The 23,412-nt window shown below is 21.5% G+C and overlaps 1 protein-coding gene across 5 annotated transcripts; it reads right to left on the bottom strand.

The window, feature by feature from the left end:
- Window positions 1-5,482: 5,482 nt before the first annotated feature.
- On the bottom strand, window positions 5,483-23,110 carry LOC127283584 (uncharacterized). 5 transcript variants are annotated; one of them, XM_051308557.1, is made up of 8 exons: window positions 22,687-23,110; window positions 22,416-22,565; window positions 20,444-20,534; window positions 18,448-18,680; window positions 17,537-17,846; window positions 9,139-9,453; window positions 8,406-8,792; window positions 5,483-5,921 (listed from the first exon to the last, which is right to left on the bottom strand). In XM_051308557.1, the coding sequence occupies exons 4-8, from the start codon at window positions 18,567-18,569 to the stop codon at window positions 5,667-5,669; spliced, it is 1,389 nt and encodes a 462-aa protein (XP_051164514.1). In that variant the 5' UTR covers window positions 18,570-18,680; window positions 20,444-20,534; window positions 22,416-22,565; window positions 22,687-23,110; the 3' UTR covers window positions 5,483-5,666. The 5 variants fall into 5 exon arrangements, with proteins under 5 accessions (XP_051164514.1, XP_051164515.1, XP_051164510.1 ...); XM_051308558.1 differs by lacking the exon at window positions 22,687-23,110 and having other exon boundaries at window positions 22,416-22,652; XM_051308553.1 differs by lacking the exons at window positions 20,444-20,534; window positions 22,416-22,565; window positions 22,687-23,110 and adding an exon at window positions 18,763-18,939.
- Window positions 23,111-23,412: the final 302 nt, after the last annotated feature.

Raw genomic sequence — 23,412 nt, 5'->3', positions numbered from 1 at the left:
GGATGACTTTTAGGTTGTAATAGGTGTCTTCCTCTACTCGGATCGGGCTATCAATTTTTTTCTACACTTTTATGTGTATTTTGTTCAAGAAAATGCATTAAAATCGTGTGCCTAAGAAAAATTAAATTTTTTTCGGAACTATTTATAATTTTGGATTTATGGGTTTGTCGACTTTTAGGTGGTAATAGGTGTCTTCCTCTACTCGGATCGGGCTATCAATTTTTTTCTACACTTTTATGTGTATTTTGTTCAAAAAAATGCATTAAAATCGTCTGGCTAAGAAAAATTAATTTATTTTGGGAACTTTTTTATAATTTTGGATTTATGGGTTTGTCGACTTTTAGGTGGTAATAGGTGTCTTCCTCTACTCGGATCGGGCTGTCAATTTTTTTCTTCACTGTTATGTGTATTTTGTGCAAGAAAATGCATTAAAATCGTCTGCCTAAGAAAAATTAAATTTTTTTGGGAACTTTTTAATAATTTTGGATTTATGGATTGGATGACTTTTAGGTTGTAACAGGTGTCTTCCTCTACTCGTATCAGGCTGTCAATTTTTTTTTACACTTTTGGATGTATTTTGTCCAAGAAATTGCAATGAAATAGTTTGTCTTAGAACAATTGAATTTTTTTGTCAATTTTTCTGTGGTGAAAAGTGATTTAAAGGTGGTAATAGGGGTCTTCTACAAAATACTGAAAGAGTTTGTCTTTGATTTTTAAGTTTTTATGCATTGAGCGATAACTGTAAATTAAGCTCCAAAACCTCTTGTACCCATTTACCCCAGCTGACCCTATAATATAATATTTATAATACAATAACAATTGCATGTAATTAATATTTTTAAAAAATAAATCTCTAACCTTAGTCTCCAAGTGATGATGATATTTCGGACGAGTAGATCTGCCGGACACACACACACACACAATTTAATAAAAATTTTAAACACTCGAAACCACGTCTAAATCAATTAAAAAATCAAAATACTTTTTTCTAAAAAATTTAAGCGATCGCGATTTTAAGAATTTCGAACACTCTCGAGATAGAAAATTTACTAAAATGAAAATAAACACTCCCGGAATAGAAAATTTACTAGACTGACAATAAAATTTTTTTATTCACGAATAGGCCTTTTCATGCTGATCGTTTTGTCCTTATCTATCGCATACAATGATGCATGAGTTGGAAGAGGACAAAATGATCAGCATGAAAAGGTCTATTAAAAATTTCGAACACTCTCGAAGCTATTCACTTTCAAAATATATCAAATAAAAGACGATAAAAGAAATATATATATATTTAACATAGATAAATTTTGATTTTAAAATTAAAAAATTTACACTCATGTTGATCACGTCTAAACAGGCCAATACACGAATTGCAACTGATTAAATTATCTTTGGGATTTTCAATCTATATACATTGTGTATATGACCTTAGGTGACAATAAACTTTTCTTCAAGTAATGAAAAACATGAAAAACTATATTTATACACGTGGAGAAAAATATCAGGGTTTTCTAACAGAACCTATTATATACTTATTTCGTACGCTCTCTGCCGTCAGTTTTTGTTACTACAAATACAATGGAATCGAGCAAATACAGTGCTTGGTCGTACCAAAAACTGACGACAGAGCGCGTACGAAATAAATTACTAAATTTATTTTAGAATAGGAATGAAATGTTTTCAAAACATTTAAAAAAAATTTTTTAAATATCATTCCTAACCTAAAAAAAATTTTAGTAATTGTAATAAAAATCCTATAATAATAATAAGTTTTCATCAATTATTTAAAAATTATTTTCAAAATACAAATACAAATGTTGCTGTAAGGTTACTGTAAACATAAAGTAATATGAAAATATATTAAGAGAAATTAAATTATAATATATATTATATTATAAATTTTTTTTATAGAAAATTATATATTTGGTAAACTACTTATGTTTATCGATGAACCCCAATAGGGTTTGTTAAATAAAATTTACTACGCAGCCATATGTGCCATAGAAAACTACTGTGCATGAATATTAATAAAATTGATTTATTAATAACATTCTATGTTTACAGTAACCTTACAGTAACCTTACAGGAAGCTTACAACAACCTTACCATGTAAAATTACCACGACCTTACTGTGTAAGCTTACTTTACTTTTACTGTGTTAGCTTACTGTAAGGCGGAAGTTATATAATAAAATTTATATAATAAAATTATATAAATTAGACGAAACATTAAAAAAAAATTTTTTAGGTTCAACACAAGGTTATTTATCAACCTTGCACTAACCTTGCTACAAGCTTACCGTGCAAGCTTACTAAACAATCTTGCAATAATCTTATTTGAATATTTGGCAATCTTGCAGTAACCTTACACTGCAACCTTTCAGTAAGCTTACCATGCGAGCTTTTGGTCAGGTGGGACATTTGAAGCTTACGTGCTATCTGGGATGGTACAATCGTTGAGTATACATAACAACGCAGATAATTTTTTTTTCTAATAAAACTTACAGAAAATTTTCAAAATGATGTCCTCAACACGACTAAATTATTTTTTTAATTATTATTACTATAAATTATTTAAAACATTTTTCTATAAAAGCACCGGTTGACAATAATAAATATGTTTTTTTTCTACCTATTTTATTACCTTACAGTGGTAATGTTTTATATTTAAAAAATTTTAATTTAATTTTATTATTAAATTGTGTACTTAAATAATTATCATATAATTATTTTTATATAATAATTATTTTACAATTTATAATAATTTTATTGTTATTAAAATTTTTTTTTGTATCTTATATAAAAAATTGAAATAACAATGAAATTATTATAAACTAGTAAAATTAAACGCGCGTAACTCAAATTGAGTATTTAATTGTTTGTTATAAAGAAATTAAAGATTAATACTATCAATAATAATTTAATTTATTAGAATATTACTACATATTAAATGATAATAATGAAAATTATATGATTACAGGCCTCGGATTATACGACTTTTTCTGACTTTTTTCAAAAATACGACTTTTATCGACTTACTTTTAATAAAATGCGACATTTTTTTTACATTTAAAAAAAAATGTAAATAAAATACATTTTTTTAGTATAAAATGTAGATCTTCTTTAGATCTTCTTCAATTCAATTATTTAACAAATTTTGAAATAAAATGATTCTTCACTAAATTAATTATTTTTAATAATTTTAATGAAATACATCACAAATTCAATTATATCAATATTATTTTTCAATTAAAATTTTTATGAAATTTAATAATTGTTTATAATTTAAAAAAAATATCACAATAAAATTGAATTATTTTTTAAAAATTTCAATTCAAAATAAACTAAAATTCAGTTATTACCCGAAATTTTAATTCAAAATCAATTAAAAATTCAATAATTATCAAAAATTTTCAATTTAAAATTTAATTATTTACCAAGTTTTCAATTTAAAATGAAATAAAATTCAATTATTTTCTAAAATTTCTATTCAAAATTAATTATCCAAATTTTCAATCAAAAATGAACTCCAATTAAATTATTATCCAAAATTTGAATTAAAATTCAATTATTTCACAAAATTTTCAATTCAAAATGAATTGAAATTCAATTATTTTCCAAATTTAAAATCAAATAAAATTTAATTATTCTCAAAAATTTGAATTCAAAATTAATTGAATTTTCAATAATTTGAATTTAAAAGCATCTAAAATTTAATTATTTCTAAAATTTTCCATCGAAAATGTTTTTTTTTGAAATTTAATAATTTCAATTATAACTCTAAGGAAATTCAATTATTTTTAACTATTTTAATAATATTCTTGGAAATTTCAACTATCTGAAACCATTTTTTAATTAAAAATGATTTTCAAATTATTGTACTTTGTCCGCATTTTCTAATAAATTTTTAGTGAAATCATCTAAAATTTTAATTACAAAACACTTAAAGTTTCAATTAATTTCAAAAATCTCAATTTTAAATCTTTGAAAATTTAATTAATTTTAAAAAATGTTTTCCAAAAATTGTTTGATAAATTATTTTTAGTTCTGTAAAATTTAATAATTGTTTGAAAATTAACAATAACTTTTGAAATTTAATTATTTCTAAAAATTTCAACTTTAACCCTTCGAAAAGGATTATTATTAAAAAAAAAAATTTTATTTAAAAATCTGTAAAATATTTTTGTTAAAATAAAAAACAAATACACTTTTTTTTGGAATCGACTAAAACGACTTTTTATGTCTTTAAGTTGATTCGAGGCCTGTGTTTTTATAATTAATATTTAATAGGTATTCGTTGGCCCCTGGTACCTTAAAAATAAATTTTTTTCAAATTACTATCTTGTACGAAATTTCCTGGCGCATCTTTTTTCTCATCATAAATTTTTTGTATTTGTATACAATTTTTGAATGAATATACAACTTTAAAAAAAATTTCGTTGGTAAACGTTGTGTACTTCAGCTTCGTGAATTGAATTTTCGAATTTGGAATTTTAAAGAAACTTATTCCGAAATTTGGAAACACAATTATACAACTTTGGCAAAAATGAGAAAAAGAATAAATTGTCAAAATTTGACACGTCATAAGATTAATATTCAAAAAAACACGTGAAATCAGAAAAGGCCAACTTCAAGTTAGGACAGAAGGACAGACCAAGCATTTTATTATTATATAATTATAAAATAATTATTATATAAAAATTAAATATAATTATATTATTATTATCTTTATAATTTATTATAATTTTATTGTTATTAAAAAATTTTTTTATATCTTATATAAAAAATTGGAATTTAATTTACAATAAACAAATGAAAGAACATAAATTTTTCATAATTATACAGTAAAAATAATGATATGAAATATCATTGAAATAGAGTGAAGTGTATTTTGAAAAAAAATTTTTTGGATTAAACGTTCTCCTTTTGCTTCTTTGATATTTTGAAAAGCTTCGACAGTGATTTCACTTTTTTTACCCCTATAATATGCTTTCGCAAGTTCCTTTTATTCAGCTCTCAGAATTTGAGATAGGTCTACTATGCTAATCAGCCGTGCGAATGATACTATATTCGATTGGATCTCTCTCTCTTCTTCTGAATGCAAGCATTCCTATTCAGAAATCGCTGTCTTCTCGCTATATACGATACATCACTGATTATCAGTATCGACATCAAGAGCGCGTTTTGCACATATATACATATACAACTTTCCTATATATTCATAAGAGCACATAAAAGAAAATGGAATATGCTACATAGGTACAAATTCTGTTTTATACAAAAGAAAAGAAGGCTTATATTTATACAGAACAAGAAACATTTCTTGTCATTGAAACTACTGTCACAAATTTACATAAAAATAGTAGAAAATTAGTAAAAAAAAAAAAAAAAAATTGTCATTCAAAATTATTTCCATTTACAATATTCAGCAATATCAGTAAAAAAAATTAATTTTTCTCCACGAAGAAATAAACTTGTTTCTTATTTTATTAAAAATTTATTTGACAATATCAATCAATATTCTGGCATAAAGAATATAGATATATATATATATATATATATATATATATATATATTTGTGTATATTGCGTACCTTAGAAAGGTTTATAGAATTTCTCGAAAAATTTTAAACTGTAATGTTAAATTATTTTTTGGATTGAATGTTCAAGAAGTTGCAGCTTCTTTTTCAGCATGCCGAGGAGAACAAATATCGATTATCTTTTCAAGACTTCGAAGTTGTTCTTGAATGTGTTTAATATACGCCCAACGAAATCTCTTTAACAGCTTTACATTATCAATATTATTCTCTTGAAAATTATCCAAGTTCTGAGTAAATGACTGACAGTAATCACCTTGAAGCGCTCGAGTTACCTCAAAACACATTTCTTGCCAGGATGGTGAATTCTTGTTTAGGTCAACCTAATAACCAGATGTTATATAGATATATACAAATAAAATGTTAATTATCATACTGCAAATTTTCATTAAACATACATGTCTCAAATAAATTTCAAAATTAAAATTTATATATTATATATAATCACCTGGAAGTTAATTAATTTCATTTATTTAAAGAATTACAAATATTCAAATGTATTTATGCAATTAAGACGTTTAGTTTACGTTACTTAATTAGAGAAATATTAAAAATAATTTTTAAGAAAAAAAAAAAATTCAGGGTTGTCATAATAATAAATTTTTCAATTTTCCATGCAAAAAATAACATTCGAGATAAAAATTCATAGAATTTATTTTTCATTTAAAAAAATATTTCTTAATCGTTGATCATAGTGAATTCCAATAATTTACAATTTTATTAATTTCTGATTTTAATAATTTTAAGTTACAAATAATAAAATTAATTAAATTGTAGCTATACAGTTAAAATTGATGTCATTTTTAACAAGTAATTATAAAAATTGAAAATATCTTCAATATATTTTTACTACCTAATTAAAAAATCATAATATTATTCATGTTTACTTCAATTTTCAAATGAACATATCTTCTTTAAATATTAAGAAATTGTCACTGATATTGAAGTATAAATCAGTATTTCTGATACTACGCGTATTATTTTAAAAAGAAAAAGTTTATGAATGAAAATATAAAATAGACAAGTTTAACAAAAGATTGAAAAAATATACAAAATATTCAAATCTATTTTTTATGTGCAAATATTGAAAACTATATAAAATTACTGCAAATTTAGATTTTCATATTTTCATAAAATATTTTCAAATGTCGCCTAATAATTAATTGTTTAAACTTTGACACATAATCAATATACACTTTGCTGTCAGTTTTCCACTTCACGTTTATAATTATATATATAATGTATATACAATATTTTGATGTTTCAATGCAATTTAATGAAAAATTGGTAAATAACTATTAATTAAAATTTTAATTATAATAATAATGAAATTTTATTATTTTTTATTTTTTGTATAATCTATTCTTATTTATTTTTTTTTATTTTGTAGATGTTTAGTCTATTATTTTCTATTTCTTTTAATTATTTTTTTTGGTAGCTGCTTGTTTTATTACGAATCACCAATTACAGGTTATTTCGAAAAAAAAAATTTTTTTCAATATATTATTAATATTTTTCTTAATCAAGTTTTACAGATTTTTAAATAAAATTTTTTATAAATAATAATTTTGGAAGAGTTAATGTTGAAATTTTTAAAAATAATTGAATTTCAAAATATTTTGTTAATTTTCAGAGAATAATTAAATTTTACAGAACTAAAAATAATATATCAAATAATTTTTGATAATATTTATTTAATGTAATTGAATTTTCAAATATTTACAATTTAGATTTTTGAAATTAATTGAACTGCAAGTAAGTTTTAATTTAAAATTTTCGATGATTTCTGTTACTAAAAAATTTATTAGAAATTGCAGACAAAAAAACAATAATTTGAAAACTTTTTAAGTGAAAAATTGTTTCAGATAGTTGAATTTTTTAAAAATTGAATTTGAGGAGAGTTATAATTGAAATTATTAAATTTCAAAAAATTTTAGAAATAATTAAATTTTAGATGCTTTTAAATTGAATTTTTTTTTAAAATAATTGAATTTCAAAATATTTTGTTAAATTTTAGAAAATAAGTAATTAAATTTTATACAGAATTGAAAATAATTTATCAAATAATTTTAGATAATATTTTTTTAAAAGTAATTGAATTTTCAAAAATTTATAAAATTCAGATTTTTGAAAATAATTGAACTTCAAGTGATTTTTGATTGAAATTTTGGATGATTTCTGTTGCTGAAGAATTTATTAGACATCACATAGAAAAATTGAATTTCAAAAGTTTTTAATTGAAAAATGCTTTAAGATAATTGATTTTGTGAAGAATTTCATTAAAATTATAAAAAAAATAATAATTAATTTAGTGAAGAATTTTAGTAAATTTGTTAAATAATTAAAATAAAGAAGATCTGAAGAAGATCTGCACTGTATACTAAAAAAAAACGAATTTTGGTTAAAAAAATTTTTTTTTAAATGTAAAAAAAAGTCGAAAAAGTCGCATTTTATTAAAATAAGTCGAAAAAAGTTGGAAAAAATCGTATAATCCGAAGCTTTATTTTTAAATAATTATTAAGAAAGAAGAAGAAAAAACCTGGCGCGAATATAAAGAAAATTAATTTGTTTATAACATTTTTTTTTTCTATTAAAAAACTAGTTATTTTTCACGTTTTTCGAAAATAGAAAAGAAATTCAATAAATGTTACATCATAAAGAAAAATAATACGAAAAAATAAAAAAAAAAAAAAAAAAACTTTCACTATTGTATAAAGTATCGGATGATTTTCTTTATGGTTACTTATAATATTATTTATTGAAATAAAAATTTCTTTTTATTTAAAAAAAAAATATTTTTTTTTTACCTTTCTCTCATCCATATGCGTTCTCAACTGTTTGCTAAGTGCTCTATCAATAAGATCTACAATGTAACTCTTACACGTATGCAAATCTAAATCACCACCTCCATAAAGGTTCCTTCTGTCTTCCGCTAATGCTTTGTTTTTAGATTGAAATTCATTTTCCTTTGCCAAACTCATTATTTCAATATTATTTCTCTCCAATTTTTCCATTTGTAAATTCTCAATAGTAGAATGACGTGAAATTTTTGAATTGCCATTGCCTTTGAATTCATGTTGCAATTGCGATTGCTTCAAAAAATCCACCTCAATATCGTTATCCGAATCGTTATCGTCCTTTGGAAGTGTATGGCAACTAGTACTCGGTTCAATTTTGTGTCGTTGATGCATTCCCTGAAATAAAAAAAAAAAAAAGAAAAAAAAATATCATGCATCTTTCGTCAAACTCCAATGGACCAGAAAATTAGAAAAGAAATTTTTTATTTTTTGCACTTTGAAAGAAAAAAAAAAAAGAAAAAATCTTATTTCGCAACTCATGTGAAATGAAAGTTAAAAAATTGATCAAATAATTAAAGATTGAGAAAACGAATAAATAAAAAATAAATCTAAATAATAAAAAATTCGATTTTTTAAAAGAAAATATTTACTATTATTAAAAAAAAAAAAAAAAAAATATTAAAAATGAAGAATTTTTTAAATCTATGAAAAATAATAATTCATTATATTTGCGAATTTTTACTTCTCTTTTTCGGCAAACCTTTCGATCAGATGAAATTTCATTAGGACGTATAATTGCAGATTTGTCAAATTTTGCCTTTTTCTTTTGACTGTCACTGTCTTTTTGGCTTTTTATTTGTTTCGTTTCCACAGTCAGCTGATTAAGTTCCTCACAATTGTGCTTCAGCTCCTCATTTCTTGTGATCTCACATTTTTCAATTGATTCGGGAATCTTTTCGAAACAACCTCTCTTATCCTTCTTCAAGTGACAATGGACTTTGAAAGTCTTTTTTGAACAATCACTATCCAACTCCGACTCATCCTGATTGTATTGAAGCTGCAAAATTTATACAACCTAATTAATTGATACATTATTATTATTATTTGAAAAATTATTATTATTATATAAAAATTTTTTTTATAAAAAAAAATTTTCTATAAAAAAAAAATGCGAAACAAAAAAATTATTTTCAGAAAACTAAATAATATATTTTCAATATGTATATTAGAATTGTATATGTATATACTATATACAATTCAATCTTAAAAAACGGAAATGAATTTTATAAATCTGAAAAATAAAGGAAAGGAAAAATCGCAATGCCAGTGAAGTTTCTACAAACTCAATTTTCTGGTAATATAACTTGAATGGAAAATTGAAGACGTGAGAGGATTTCAAAAAAAAAAAGAAATAAAATAAGAAAATAAATCGAAATATACAGTTTAAAATTTTTCATAATAAAAAAATAACAAGTCATATGTATATATATGTATAGTACCTATATCATTAGAAACAAAAAAGTATGATACTAAATTTGAAGGTTTAGCTTTACGTGACTATATTTCAAATATTACAGCAATTTAACCTGACATTTTGCAGGAATAATCTCTAAAGTTCTAGTTGCCTTCAATCTCACAAGTTCATGTATGTCAAACTGTCACGCCATAGAGTAATTTTTTTTTTTTTTTCATTTTATTTCGAAAAATCTACCAGGTGCTGAAAATTTCCTGTCAATTCATTCTTTTCATTGTAGTATTTATTTTTTAAAAAAATAGAAACGTACTTTAATCATATATTTTCTTTTTCTATACTAGAATTATTAAATTCAATTTTATTTATTTTATTTTTGAATTCAGTGTCTAAAAATTTCCTGAAATTTCACCTTTTTCATATATTTTTTTTTAAATAAAGACGTACTTTAATCATTTTTAATTTTTTACTATATTTTCTTATAGAATTATTTTATTTAATTTTTAAAAAATTTATTTTATTCTTCAGTATCTGAAAATTTCCTCACAATTGTACTTTTTACGCTAATATTTATTTTTTAAAAAAGTATAAACGTACGTTAATTATTTTTAATTTTTTAATAAATTTTCTTTTTCTATACTAGAATATTATTTTATTTAATTTTTAAAAAAATTAATTTTATTGTAAAATTCAGTATCTTTCTATTTTTGCTTTTGTATCTCCTTTATTGAATTATTATTCTTAATTCTTAATTATTATTATCTTTAAATATTGGGAATTATATTATGGTCAGTAAAATAATATGTAAAAGGTATTTAAGTAATTATAGAAAATACATTAATTACAAACTAGCAAAATTAAACGCGCGCAAGCGCGCCACATTAAGTATTTAATTGTTTGTTATAAAGAAATTAAAGATTAATATTATCAATAATAATTTAATTTATTAGAATATTATTACATATTAAATGATAATAATGAAAATTATATGTTTACAGGCCTCGGATTATACGACTTTTTCCGACTTTTTTCAAAAATATGACTTTTATCGACTTATTTTAATAAAATGCGACATTTTTTTTTACATTTGAAAAAAAATGTAAATAGGTAAAATACATTTTTTTAGTATAAAATGTAGATCTTCTTCAGATCTTCTTCAATTCAATTATTTAACAAATTTTGAACTAAAATGATTCTTCACTAAATTAATTATTTTTAATAATTTTAATGAAATACATCACAAATTCAATTATATCAAAATTATTTTTCAATTAAAATTTTTATGAAATTTAACAATTGTTTATAATTTAAAAAAAAATATCACAATAAAATTGAATTATTTTTTTTAAATTTCAATTCAAAATAAACTAAAATTCAATTATTACCCGAAATTTTAATTCACAATCAGTTAAAAATCCAATAATTATTAAAAATTTTCAATTTAAAAGTTAATTATTTACCAAGTTTTCAATTTAAAATGAAATAAAATTCAATTATTTTCTAAAATTTCTATTCAAAATTAATTATCCAAATTTTCAATCAAAAATGAACTTCAATTAAATTATTATCCAAAATTTCAATTAAAATTAAATTATTTCACAAAATTTTCAATTCAAAATGAACTGAAATTCAGTTGTTTTCCAAATTTAAAATTAAATAAAATTTAATTATTCTCAAAAATTTGAATTCAAAATTAATTGAATTTTCAATAATTTGATTTTAAAAGCATCTAAAATTTAATTATTTCTAAAATTTTCCATCCAGAATTTTTTTTTTGAAATTTAATAATTCAAATATAACTCTAAGGAAATTTAATTATTTTTAACTATTTTAATAATATTCTTTGAAATTTCAACTATATGAAACCATTTTTCAATTAAAAATGATTTTCAAATTATTGTATTTTGTCCGCATTTTCTAATAAATTTTTAGTGAAATCATCTAAAATTTTAATTACAAAAAACTTAAAGTTTCAATTAATTTCAAAAATCACAATTTTAAATATTTGAAAATTCAATTAAATTTAAAAAATGTTTTCCAAAAATTGGTTGATAAATTATTTTTAGTTCTGTAAAATTTAATAATTGTTTGAAAATTAACAATATCTTTTGAAATTTAATTATTTCTAAAAATTTTAACTTTTACCCTTCGAAAAGGATTATTATTAAAAAAAAATTATTTAAAAATCTGTAAAATATTTTTGTTAAAATAAAAAACAAATCCATTTTTCTATGGAATATAAATCGACTAAAACGACTTTTTGTGTCTTTAAGTTGATTCGAGGCCTGTGTTTTTATAATTAATATTTAATAGGTATTCGTTGGCCCCTGGTACCTTAAAAATTAATTTTTTTCAAATTACTCTCTTGTACGAAATTTCCTGGCGCATCTTTTTTCTCATCATAAATTTTTTGTATTTGTATACAATTTTTGAATCAATATACAACTTTAAAAAAAATTTCGTAGGTAAACGTTGTGTACTTCAGCTTCATGAATTGAATTTTCGAATTTGGAATTTTAAAGAAACTTATTTCGAAATTTGGAAACACAATTATACAACTTTGGCAAAAATGAGAAAAAGAATTGTCAAAATTTGACACGTCATAAGATTACTATTCAAAAAAACACGTGAAATCAGAAAATGCCAACTTCAATTTAGGACAGTAAGACAGACCAATTAAGCATTTTATTATTATATAATATTTCAATAATAATGAACTTTACAAATAATTGATTTTAAGAATAATTAAAATGATAAATAAAAATTATTCAAAACATCAAGATAAATGAGAAATATTATACTTTTTTGTCAAAAAAAATTTTTGGAAAAAAGAATAAAATTATGTTTGGAAAATTTTGGCCTAAAAATTTAAACAAATTATAACAATTAAAAATAATTCTATAATATGTAAGTTAAATTTTATTGATACTGCAAAAATTGACGTAGAATTAATTTAAAATAAAAATTTTCTAAATTTGAACAATGAAGAATAATAATTTTTTTTTTATTTATTTATAACGTATAATAATATATAAATATTACTTATGTTCAATTTTCAATTATTTAATAATAATAAATTATATGATTTATATTTATAATAATATAATATAATTTGTTGCTGCAAATGAAAAAATTTTGTTTCACTATTTGTTTAAAAATAGAATTGAAAAAAATCCATGATTTTCATAATTTAATTGAGCTGCCGGATCAAAGAAGGGCACATAACTAATGTAATTCAAATGGATTATGTGCCCTTCTTTGATCCGACAGCTCAATTTCAAAGAAAAAAAAAGCTGCTGAAAAATATCCTGGTCATGAAAAAATAACAGTATAGTAGCCAGTAAATATTTATGCGATATTGTCGATTTCTAGTTTTATAGATATAAAAATAGAATTTTATGATTCTTATTTTCACTTGTAGCCTATACAAGGAGGAGAAATATATAGAATTATTTAAGGACCAGATGCTGTTTTACGTGTATTAAATTATTCAAACTCGCAACTGATGCAGTAAATGAGAATTCATCGATTGAGTCTCGTCGAATTTTTAAAACCCATACTATCGAGGAAGAAGTGCATTACCCTGATTCGTTGATAAGCAGGAATTTCCGATTAGCCAGTAATTGAAACAGTCACGCTTAAAGCGAGAGTTCGGAATGCTCTTCAATATTAAAAAAAAAAGAAAGAAAAAAAACTATTAGTTTAATCAAATATTATTCCAAAAGTGAGAATTTACAAACATTACAAAATTTTGCCTAATTATTTTAAAGTTTCAAATTTTTTTTTCATTTATTATTAAATCAAGAAAATGCATTTTTATACATAGAGAATCTTAATTTGTCTCAAAGACTTTTGAAACATGCATTGATTTTATTTGTTTCAAATAAATTTTATTTGATAAATAAAAAATTTTATTCGCGGTAAATAAAAAATTGTATTTTTTTTTTATTTAAAACAAATAAAATGTTACATATTAACCTCTGAGACAAATATATTTTTATTTCATACAAATAAATTTTATTTCTCTCAAATAAACGCAAATAAAAGATTTTTCTTGGAAGTAAAACCCCTTTATATGAAAGATGTTTTTTTTTATATATTTGATTTTTATACTTAACATTTTCTATAGCTTTTAAAGAAATTTATTTATTATTATATTTTCTATATATGAGGATGAAAAGAATAATTTATTCTTGATATACAAAATAATTTCTTTTTGATGTCAAGAATATTATTTCCAATTCAAATAACATTTTTTTTTCAATTTAGAAGAAATAATTTATTGCTCTAAATCTAAAATAGTGAAAAATTCCTGTTTACCTAAATAGAAATTTGTAAAAAATTTTACTAATTTTTACTAATTAAAAATCCTATTTTTTTAATATTTGAAATTTTATTTATTATTTATTTATTTACTATTTAATTTTAAGCTATTGAAATTTTCGTTGCTATAAGGTAACACATTTTTTTTTTCTAAAATTTTTTAGGATCTAAAATTGTTTTACGTTATCAAAATTAAAAGAATATCTTTTCAACCAATTTGAAAACTTTATTTTTTGAAAAAAATGAAAAATTTTTAAAATCCATTCAATTGATTGTTCAAGATAATAAAATCATAAGTCTAAAAAAAATTTGTTAATGAGAATTATAAAAAATTGTTAAAGAAGTTAAATTTTAAAAGAATTATCAGTGAAATTATTTCAATAAAAATTTACATTATTTATTTATTTATTGAATATTTATTTATTATGTAGAGTTGTCATTTTTTTTAGACTTTTTTTTTACTAAAGTTTTTGTGAAAAATAACTAAAAAGTAATAGAGAAATTTTCACAACAAAAAAAATTATTTGACGAAAAAAAAATTATATTTTAGCCATATTTGTTTATATTTTTTATTTTAATGTTATAACAAAATTCAAATGAAGTTTCTATATACTTTAGATAAATAAATAAATAAATAAATAAATAAGATATTTAAAATTTAAAAAAAGAATAAAATGAGGAAATAACGTAACCTGTATATAAAAAAACACTTTATATTTCTTATTAACACTCGAAAAATTCAGTTTGGGATAATGGTACCGATTATTGACGAAACATTGCCTTTTTATTGGGACGAAGAAAAATATACAAAATCGTTTTCTCTGTGCAATGCAAGGGAAATGTGACATGAAGGTAAGCTGGCTTTCAGATTCTGTTATTCTAATGGCTCTCCCTTTACGACAATCGTTGGTACAAGTGTCTTCTTCCGCGTAAAGTCAAAAACTCGAAGAAAAAGAATAGAATATATACTATAAAAGGAAGAATATCACAAATAGTTTTGTGATGAAATCCCTTTTATCTTTATCCTAAAGCTAACAAGGTACTTGGATGTCAAAGACTAAAAAATGTAAATTTGCATATTTTTTTTTTTCTTTTTTGCATAGATTACCAGTCATTCTTTCTTCCATTTCAACAATTCCATTATTCAATTTATCATTCTTTTATCTCTTAATATTATAATCAATAAAGTTCATTGATTTAAATGTTATTTATATTATTGGAGAAGAATGCTTTTTTAAAAGAATACATTTTTTTTAGAAAAAAAAAGTTGTAAATAAAAGAGAAAAAAATATAGATATATATATACAATATATATATATTATTTGAGAATATGAATATTTATTTGTTTTCAAATAAATTTTATTTAGTTCAAATAAAATTTTTATTTGTGCAAAATAAAAGTTGTATTTGTGACAAATAAAATTTTATTTGGTTTAAATAAAAATTTTATTTGCGTCAAATAAAATTTTATTTATGTCAAACAAAATTTTTATTTCTTACAAATAAATAATCACTTTGGTCTGAGATAAATATTTTTTATTATTTATTTGATTCAAATAATATGTATGTTGGTTCGAATAAACAATTTCTCTGTATTTAATTGACTTGAAAAAAATTAATTGATGCAAAAAATTAATTATTTGATACAAAGTAAATATTTCTTTGATAATAGACAAGTAATCAATTATTTATTTCAAAGAAAATGTTTTTTCCATACAATTAAAAAAAAAACTTAAGTAATAAAAATAATTAAAAAGAGAAAATTATTTTAGAAAGATAATAATGCTTAAAAAAGTAAACTTAAAATTATAATTTCTATTTTTTTAATTACAAATTTGTAGTTCAAGCCTCGGATCGAATTTTTGGCGTAAAAAAGTGTTTTAGTCGATTTATATTCTAAGAAAGTCGAAAAAGACGATTTTTTTTATTTTAACTAAATTTAATTAGTTAATAAATATTTTACTTTAAATAATTAATATTAGATATTAAATTTATTTTATTAATTCCTTAATAAGAATAATTTTACAAAAAAAATTAACAAAAAAATTTATTTCTAATAAAAAAATTCAAAATTTTCCAAATTTTAATTAAGTAGAAAAAATTAAAAAAAAAAAATTCTTAAAGTTCAATTTTAAAAATTTTTTGAAGTCTGATTTGATCAATTTATTCTAATTTAAAATTTTGGCTTAGTTTTTAGTTTTAATGATCAAAAAAAAAAAAAATTCCAGACAATAATGAAGTTTTACACATTTTTAAATTAATTTTTTTTTTTGGTAATTGAATTGCAGATGATTTTAAATTTGAAATAAATTTTCTGCAAATTTAAACTTCTGTTGTTTCTTTTTAAAATTTTTGACAACTAGTATTCAATTTTACAGTTTTTATTTGAAATTTTTTTAAATATATAATTGAATTTTTAAAGAAATATTAAAATTATTAAAAATAATTAAACTTTTGGAAGAGTTAGAGCTGAAATTTTTAAAAATAATTGAATTTCAAAAGAATTTGTTAAAATTTAAGACAAATAATTAAATTTTATACAGAATTGAAATTAATATATATCAAATAATTTTAGATAATATTTTTTTAAAACTAATTGAATTTTCACAAATTTACCATTCAGATTTTTGAAAATAATTGAACTTCAAGTGATTTTTAATTAAAATTTTCAATGTTTTCTATTGCTGAAGAATTTATTAGAAATTACAAATAAAAATTTAACTTTGAAAATTTGAAATTATTATATTTCAAAAAGTTTTAAATGAAAAATTCAAAAAAATAATTAATTTTTAGAAGATTTTAAATTGAAATTTTTTAAAATAATTGAATTTTAAGTGATTTTAAATTAAAATTTTTGGTAATTTTATTTGATGATTATTTTTTTAACTTTAAACAATTATTGAATTTCCTAAATTTTAACTGAAAAATAATTAAAAATAATTGAATCTGTGTAGAATTTCATTAAAATTATTGAAAATAATTAATTTAGAGAAGAATTTTATTTAAAAATATTGTACATGAAAAAAAAGTTGTACATATATGACAAATAAAAAAATAAATAAATAATTTAATTAATGAAAATTTGAATAAGATCTGCATTGCATTACTAAAAGAAACGTATTTTGTTTAAAAATTGTAGTAAAAAATTTTTACAAAAAGTCGAAAAAGTCGCATCCAAGACCTGTCATTTCTATTTTTTTTTTTTTTTAATTGCAATTTTATAGTTTAGTGAAAAACATTTATCGTATATATAAAAAATACTTAAATTATTAATTACCATTTTAGAAATACACTGTATTTTAAAAGGATTTTGCAAAAAAAAATGTATTTCCACAAATATAAATACCTGTCCATCTTCTTTGTCGTGTTCCTTTCTGTGTGTACTCTTATCGTAAAATTCTCCATTTTCATCTGCTACAGCGGAATTTATCATATTCATAAACACAGTATGCATCTCCTCCGGATATTCGATTTTTGATGATTGGTTTTGTTCCGTGTTTTGACCTCTTTTAAAGCTCTGAATTTCACCTGTCATTCGAGAATTTATTCCAGTAGGAATTGAGAAAGGCGTTTTCATTCTTTTCATTGTTGAATTCTGCGGATTAGCCAAATAATTCTCATATTCTTCCAACATAGCCATACTTTCCATGTATCTACTAATTGGTTATTTGTCAATTTTTTTTAAAAAAATATTTTTCTAATTTTAATTTAATTTTTCTTATTTTAGTTTTATTTTGCATCCAGAGAAATATTTTACTTGCATTGAGACAAAAAAATTATTGAATCAAATAAAAATTTATATGAAGTTCTGAACATTTAAATGAATGAAAAATTTTTTACTATTTTTTTAATTTCAAATTTTATAATAAAATATTGCTTTTTGTATCTACAGGTAAATTAATAATTTATTAAATATGTTTAATGTACTTTTTTATTTTTTACTGATGTAGTAATTTTCAAAAAAAATTTATATAGTCCAAAAAATGATTTCGTTCATTTAAATGTTCAGAACTTGAAAATATAAAATATCTAAATAAATAAATATATTTATCTCAAAACCTAATAACATTTTGTTTTAAATAAAAAATTTTATTTAGCGCAAATAAAATTTATATTTAAATCAATTAAATATTTATTAGGCTCTGGGCCAAATATATCTTTTCTGTTTTTTCTTTCATTTTTTTTTTTTTTTGAAACTTTTTTTAAATAAAAATATTTTAAAAATTGAAATAAATATTTAATTTTTTGTTAATGTACCTTTCATAGTTGTTGTAATTCAAATGACAATTACAAGAAGGACAATGTTGATATTTATTGGATTTTTTTCTCCTTCTTTCTTGATTCAATGATGCCTCATATGTGGGCAATTCACATTTCATGCAAACATTCTCTTTCCGAATTTGACGCTTTTGTCGATGTGCTGTTGATTTTTCTTGCCTTCGTAAATTTCTGTTAAATAATTCTTCAGTTGGAAATGATTCAAATTTCCCCTATGATAAATTATAGTAATTTATTACATCTTTATAATTAAATAATCAAACTCTCTTTTTTTTGGGGAAAAATTTTACTCACATCTCCATGCTGTCTTGGCATTTTTATTTTATTGAAAAAATTTTTTTTTTTTTTAATTTCCAATCATATAAATTATTATTTTTTTTTTATTAAAAAATAGTTGGATTCATAAAATTATTTTAATGAAAATTAAAAGTATTTTATAGAATTAAAAAAAAAAATGTTAACCATCAAGGAAACGACATTGACATAACAAAAACTGATCAAACAAACGATTAACTTCAAGAGTGACAATATTATTTTTATTTATTTATTGAATGAATTATTTTTCATAATTTAGTAATTTTTAAAAAATTTTACATTAAATTTAAATAAGAAGGAAAAAAAAGAATTAAAATTAAAACTAGAAAGCGGATAAATTAATTTAAGAAATGTTCAAAGGAATATTTTTATAAACTAAAATACTTCTCATTATTTATAAAGAAAAACAATAAAGAGATGTAAATTAAATTTATACAAATGAAATGGCATAAAGATAAAATAATGAAAATACTTGAAAGTCGAGTTCATAAATAGACTTGAAAATATTTTTATTCTATGTATACGTATTCCAAGCAGAGAAAAAGAGAGATCTTTTATCAATTTCGAAGCTCTTGAGACTATTCAGTATCTTCACTCGCATAATGAAACACACTTTAGAGAAGTAAAGATTGGAGATGTAACTCTTCAAATCTTATATTATTCAGACTTTAAATGAAAATTTCTACTATATACACATATATATATATATATGAATCTGCGAGAAAATTGAATTTTTAAAAATCCAAATCTAAACATTATATGAAGAGAAATAAAACAAAATGAAAATGATAAATTAATTATAATAATTTTACAAATTATAAAAAAATCATAATTATATATTTACTTAAGGAAGTTCTCTCCCTCCAACGTCAGTCAAATCAATGCCCATTTAAGTTTTCATTTGTATCACGTAGTACTAGCTCAACGCTTGGCAACGTTGGATTATATTTCCCCCGTTCCGTTTCTTGTCGTCTGCTATTGTTTGATTTATTTTCGTTAAATAATAATAATAATAATTTATTATTTTAAAAATCTTAATTTTTTATAAGCAAATTCAAATTATTATTCATTATTATGAATCTTTGAAGAATATACTATTATATGTATATACTACTTATATTACTTTCAAATTTCGCGCTTTTTCTATACCTAACCTACAAGACGCAACGTTGCCAAGCGTTGTGCTAAGTAATTTCTGATTGTCAAAATACGGTGTTTTTTTAGACAAAATAATTAATTGTGAGTCTCCTAAGCCAGGTATGATCAATTTTATTAAAAGTAAGTGAACATTGGCTATTAAACTTTATGTATATAAAGTTCCAGTAATATCTTTTCGTCAGATTTTTCACAATTTGAGATTTCAGACCAAAAAATTCAATTTCCTATAAGAACCCGTGTTAAATGTGAAAAGAGAAAATTATTTATATCTTTTGTCAAAATCCACCTAGACCTCTAAAAATTTAACTACATCTTCTTTAAACCATTATCTATCAGTTTATCAAGTTTGATAATTAACTCTTCGTCATTTCTGTTTGCGAGAGAACTTCCTTAAAAAAAAGTAAAATATTAAAAACTATAAATTCATGTTAAAATTGTATATATATATTATATAGTTGACATAAAGGATGGAAGTTGAAAGGACCAAAAGAGAAAATATTACCTCTTTTAGTGATTTCGTTTCTGGGAATGAGAAAAAAACGATCAACAGATTACGTAAATCTTGAAAATCCCTTCCTCGAATCCTTTGAAACCTAGTCAAATTTAGTAAAGTGTTTCAATTTGATATTAACAGTTCTTTTTATTATATTTTATTTTCAGTTCAGTTTTTGCAAGATAAAAAAAAATACACGAAACTGAAATATGCAACGTTTAAACGATTTTTAAAGAAATAATTTTTTATCACGGAAAATTATAAAAATTTTTGCCTAAAAAATATTTCTTGTAGTTTTTATTAATCATGAAATTATAAAAAAAAATTTTTTTAAGTAAACAATTTTAAAAATTTTCCGTGTTAAATAAAAATTGATTTCTAATCATTGATCAGAAACGTTGCGTACTTCAGCATCGTAAAAACACTATAAATTATAAAAATATTTCGTAAAAATTATTTTTTTTTAAAACAACGAAATAACTATATTGCGTCACTCTAATGAAATCAGCACAATAATTTTTAGTAACGAAAAAAATATCCTATTTAGCTGAAAAATACAAAAATCAAAGATGAGAAAAAATTTACGTGAAATAATGAAAATTACTATAGAAAAAATGAATCATTTAAATTATTAAGTTAACTAATTATTAGTGAAAGTCCATCTGCAGTTGCATCTCCAATTTTTTTTTATTTTAGTACTAATTGAGACTAGCTTCCGTGAATTTTTTCAAATTTATTTATTTATAGTTTATTTGTAGTCAAGTGTACACAATTTTTACTAGTAAATTCCCCCTCGAAAACACACATTTTAGAAAAAAACTTTTAAAATTGATGCATTTTTAAGGAATTTATGAGCATTCAAAAATTAAAAGTCATGAAAATTCTCCAATTTTCAAAATTCCAAAACTCAAAAACGGCTTGCTAACAAAATTTGAAAAAATTCATGGAAGCTAGTCTCAATTAGTACTAAAAGAAAAAAAAAATCTCAAAAAAAACGGGGATGTAATTGCAAATGGACTTTCACTTTGACGTGGAATACATTCTATATTTTCATATAAATAAACATAAAATATATTATTATTCAAAAGTTGTCGTTGGTTTACATTACAGTAAAGTTTTACTAATTAAATTTTAGGGAATTAATTTTAGTCGTGTCGAGGCATATAAAAAAAATATATTTACAAAATAGCATATATATATAATAAATTATTAATGCATAATAATTAGAGCATATCATAAATTGCATAAATCTAATGTGAATCAAATTCATATGAGAAATAATTCAACAAATTGTCCAATAAATCATCCAGCACATGCTTATTAATCAGTAATTTATATATCAAAATGTTAAAATATGCAAAATATTTGTTTACAATATAATATTTACAGCTGTGGCAATTTTTTTTTCTTTCAAATTATATTTTATCACTGTATATTTAAAAAATTTAATTTAATTCATCTTTTTAAATTATTATAAATTCATAAAAATAAATAATTTACTATATAAAAATTGCATTATAAATATAATTTGAATTTTTTTTTAATTAAATGAACGCCATATAATATTGCTTAGGATATTTTTTTGAAAATCTGTATAAAATATCCTAAAAAAAAATAACATGAAAAAGAAAGTGAAATATTTTTATAAAATATCAACACTCATTGTGTCTCAATAGAAAAGATAGATACAATATATATATGGACATTGATAAATTCAACGTCTTCAATATAAATAATCAATAGCTTCACGTCTCAGTTGTATTGAAAATTTTTGAAATCAAAAAATATGCATGAGGAAAAATAAATTGTTACATCAAAGAAACGAATTGTTGATAAATATATAGAATATGTAAATGTAATAATATAATATAATATTTATATATAAATATATAAAAATTATAAACAAGCGAAATTTACAAAAATATGAAAAAATTCTGTCTGAATTTTGATAATACTGTATAAAATTTTTTATATTACTGACCTGAATATTGCGACTTGTTTAAATTACATTGTTGTACAATTTTCAAGAAATATATATTTCTTACTGCCACTGCCTTTTACTCGAGAAATTTTTTATTCGAACCAAATTTGTAATTTAATTGAATGAAATAAAAAATATATGCAACTCGTTCTGAAGAAAGACCAAACAGAATGCACCATATTTTATAGGTTATGTTTATGTTTGTTTTTCTTTGATTAAAAGTTAATTTTTAGTTATAAAATCAAAATTAGTTTTTTATTAAATTATAAACCTCTTTGTGTGTATTTTCACAGTAAACTACATAAACATGACCTAAAATTTATTGCTTCGGTATTCCTTTCTTCAGAATGCAGCACATCACTTCAACACTTTATATATGCTTCTATGGTAATTCATAGAAAGAAAATAGTGAAAATAATAATGAATTATATTTGTCTGACAGTTTAAGAGATGTTCAACGGTCTCTGAATTTCTTTGGCAAACAGAGACCTTTAATTATATCGCTCTATAAAAACGGCACTGATCGTGAAAATGATAAACATTGATTTTAAAACACTTTTTTCTCGAAACATGAACATTTTTTATAAAATCGGCCAACGTACCAAGATTTCTTATCTTATAAATTTTCTAAATCCGAAAGATTTTTCGAATCCATGCAAAAAAGTGATCGTAAAATTGGAAATAGGAAAATAATAATAATGACAGCTGCGACTTTGTGCTCCCTGCATGCTCCTGCCGCCTAACGGCAGGAGGTCGTAATAAAGCTGTGATTATATTACTTTTCTATTTCCAATTTTGCAATCGCAATTTTGCATGGATTCGAAAAATATTTCGAATTTAGAAAATTTTTAACATAAAAATTCTTGGTACGTTGGCCAATTTTATAAAAAGTATTCGTGTTTCGAGAAAAAAGTGTTTTAAAATCAATGTTTATCAGTTTCACGTTCAGTGCCGTTTTTATAGGGCGACAATTAAAGGGGTCCCTCTTTGCCAAAGA

Source organism: Leptopilina boulardi, unplaced genomic scaffold, assembly GCF_019393585.1.
Source record: "Leptopilina boulardi isolate dan_hultmark-lab unplaced genomic scaffold, ZJU_Lbou_2.1 LbouV2_310, whole genome shotgun sequence".
In the NCBI taxonomy this organism is placed as follows: Eukaryota; Metazoa; Arthropoda; class Insecta; order Hymenoptera; family Figitidae; genus Leptopilina; species Leptopilina boulardi.
Note: the sequence above shows the minus strand (reverse complement) of the source record. Positions and strands in the feature narration are given on the sequence as shown.

Coding starts and splice junctions, on each gene's coding strand:
- LOC127283584 (XM_051308553.1), bottom strand. CDS start 18,783: ATGCCAAGACAGCATGGAGAT. Junction 17,847..18,447: donor AATTACAACAACTATGAAAG/GTACATTAACAA, acceptor ATAACCAATTAG/TAGATACATGGAAAGTATGG. Junction 5,922..8,405: donor CGCATATGGATGAGAGAAAG/GTAAAAAAAAAA, acceptor TCTGGTTATTAG/GTTGACCTAAACAAGAATTC.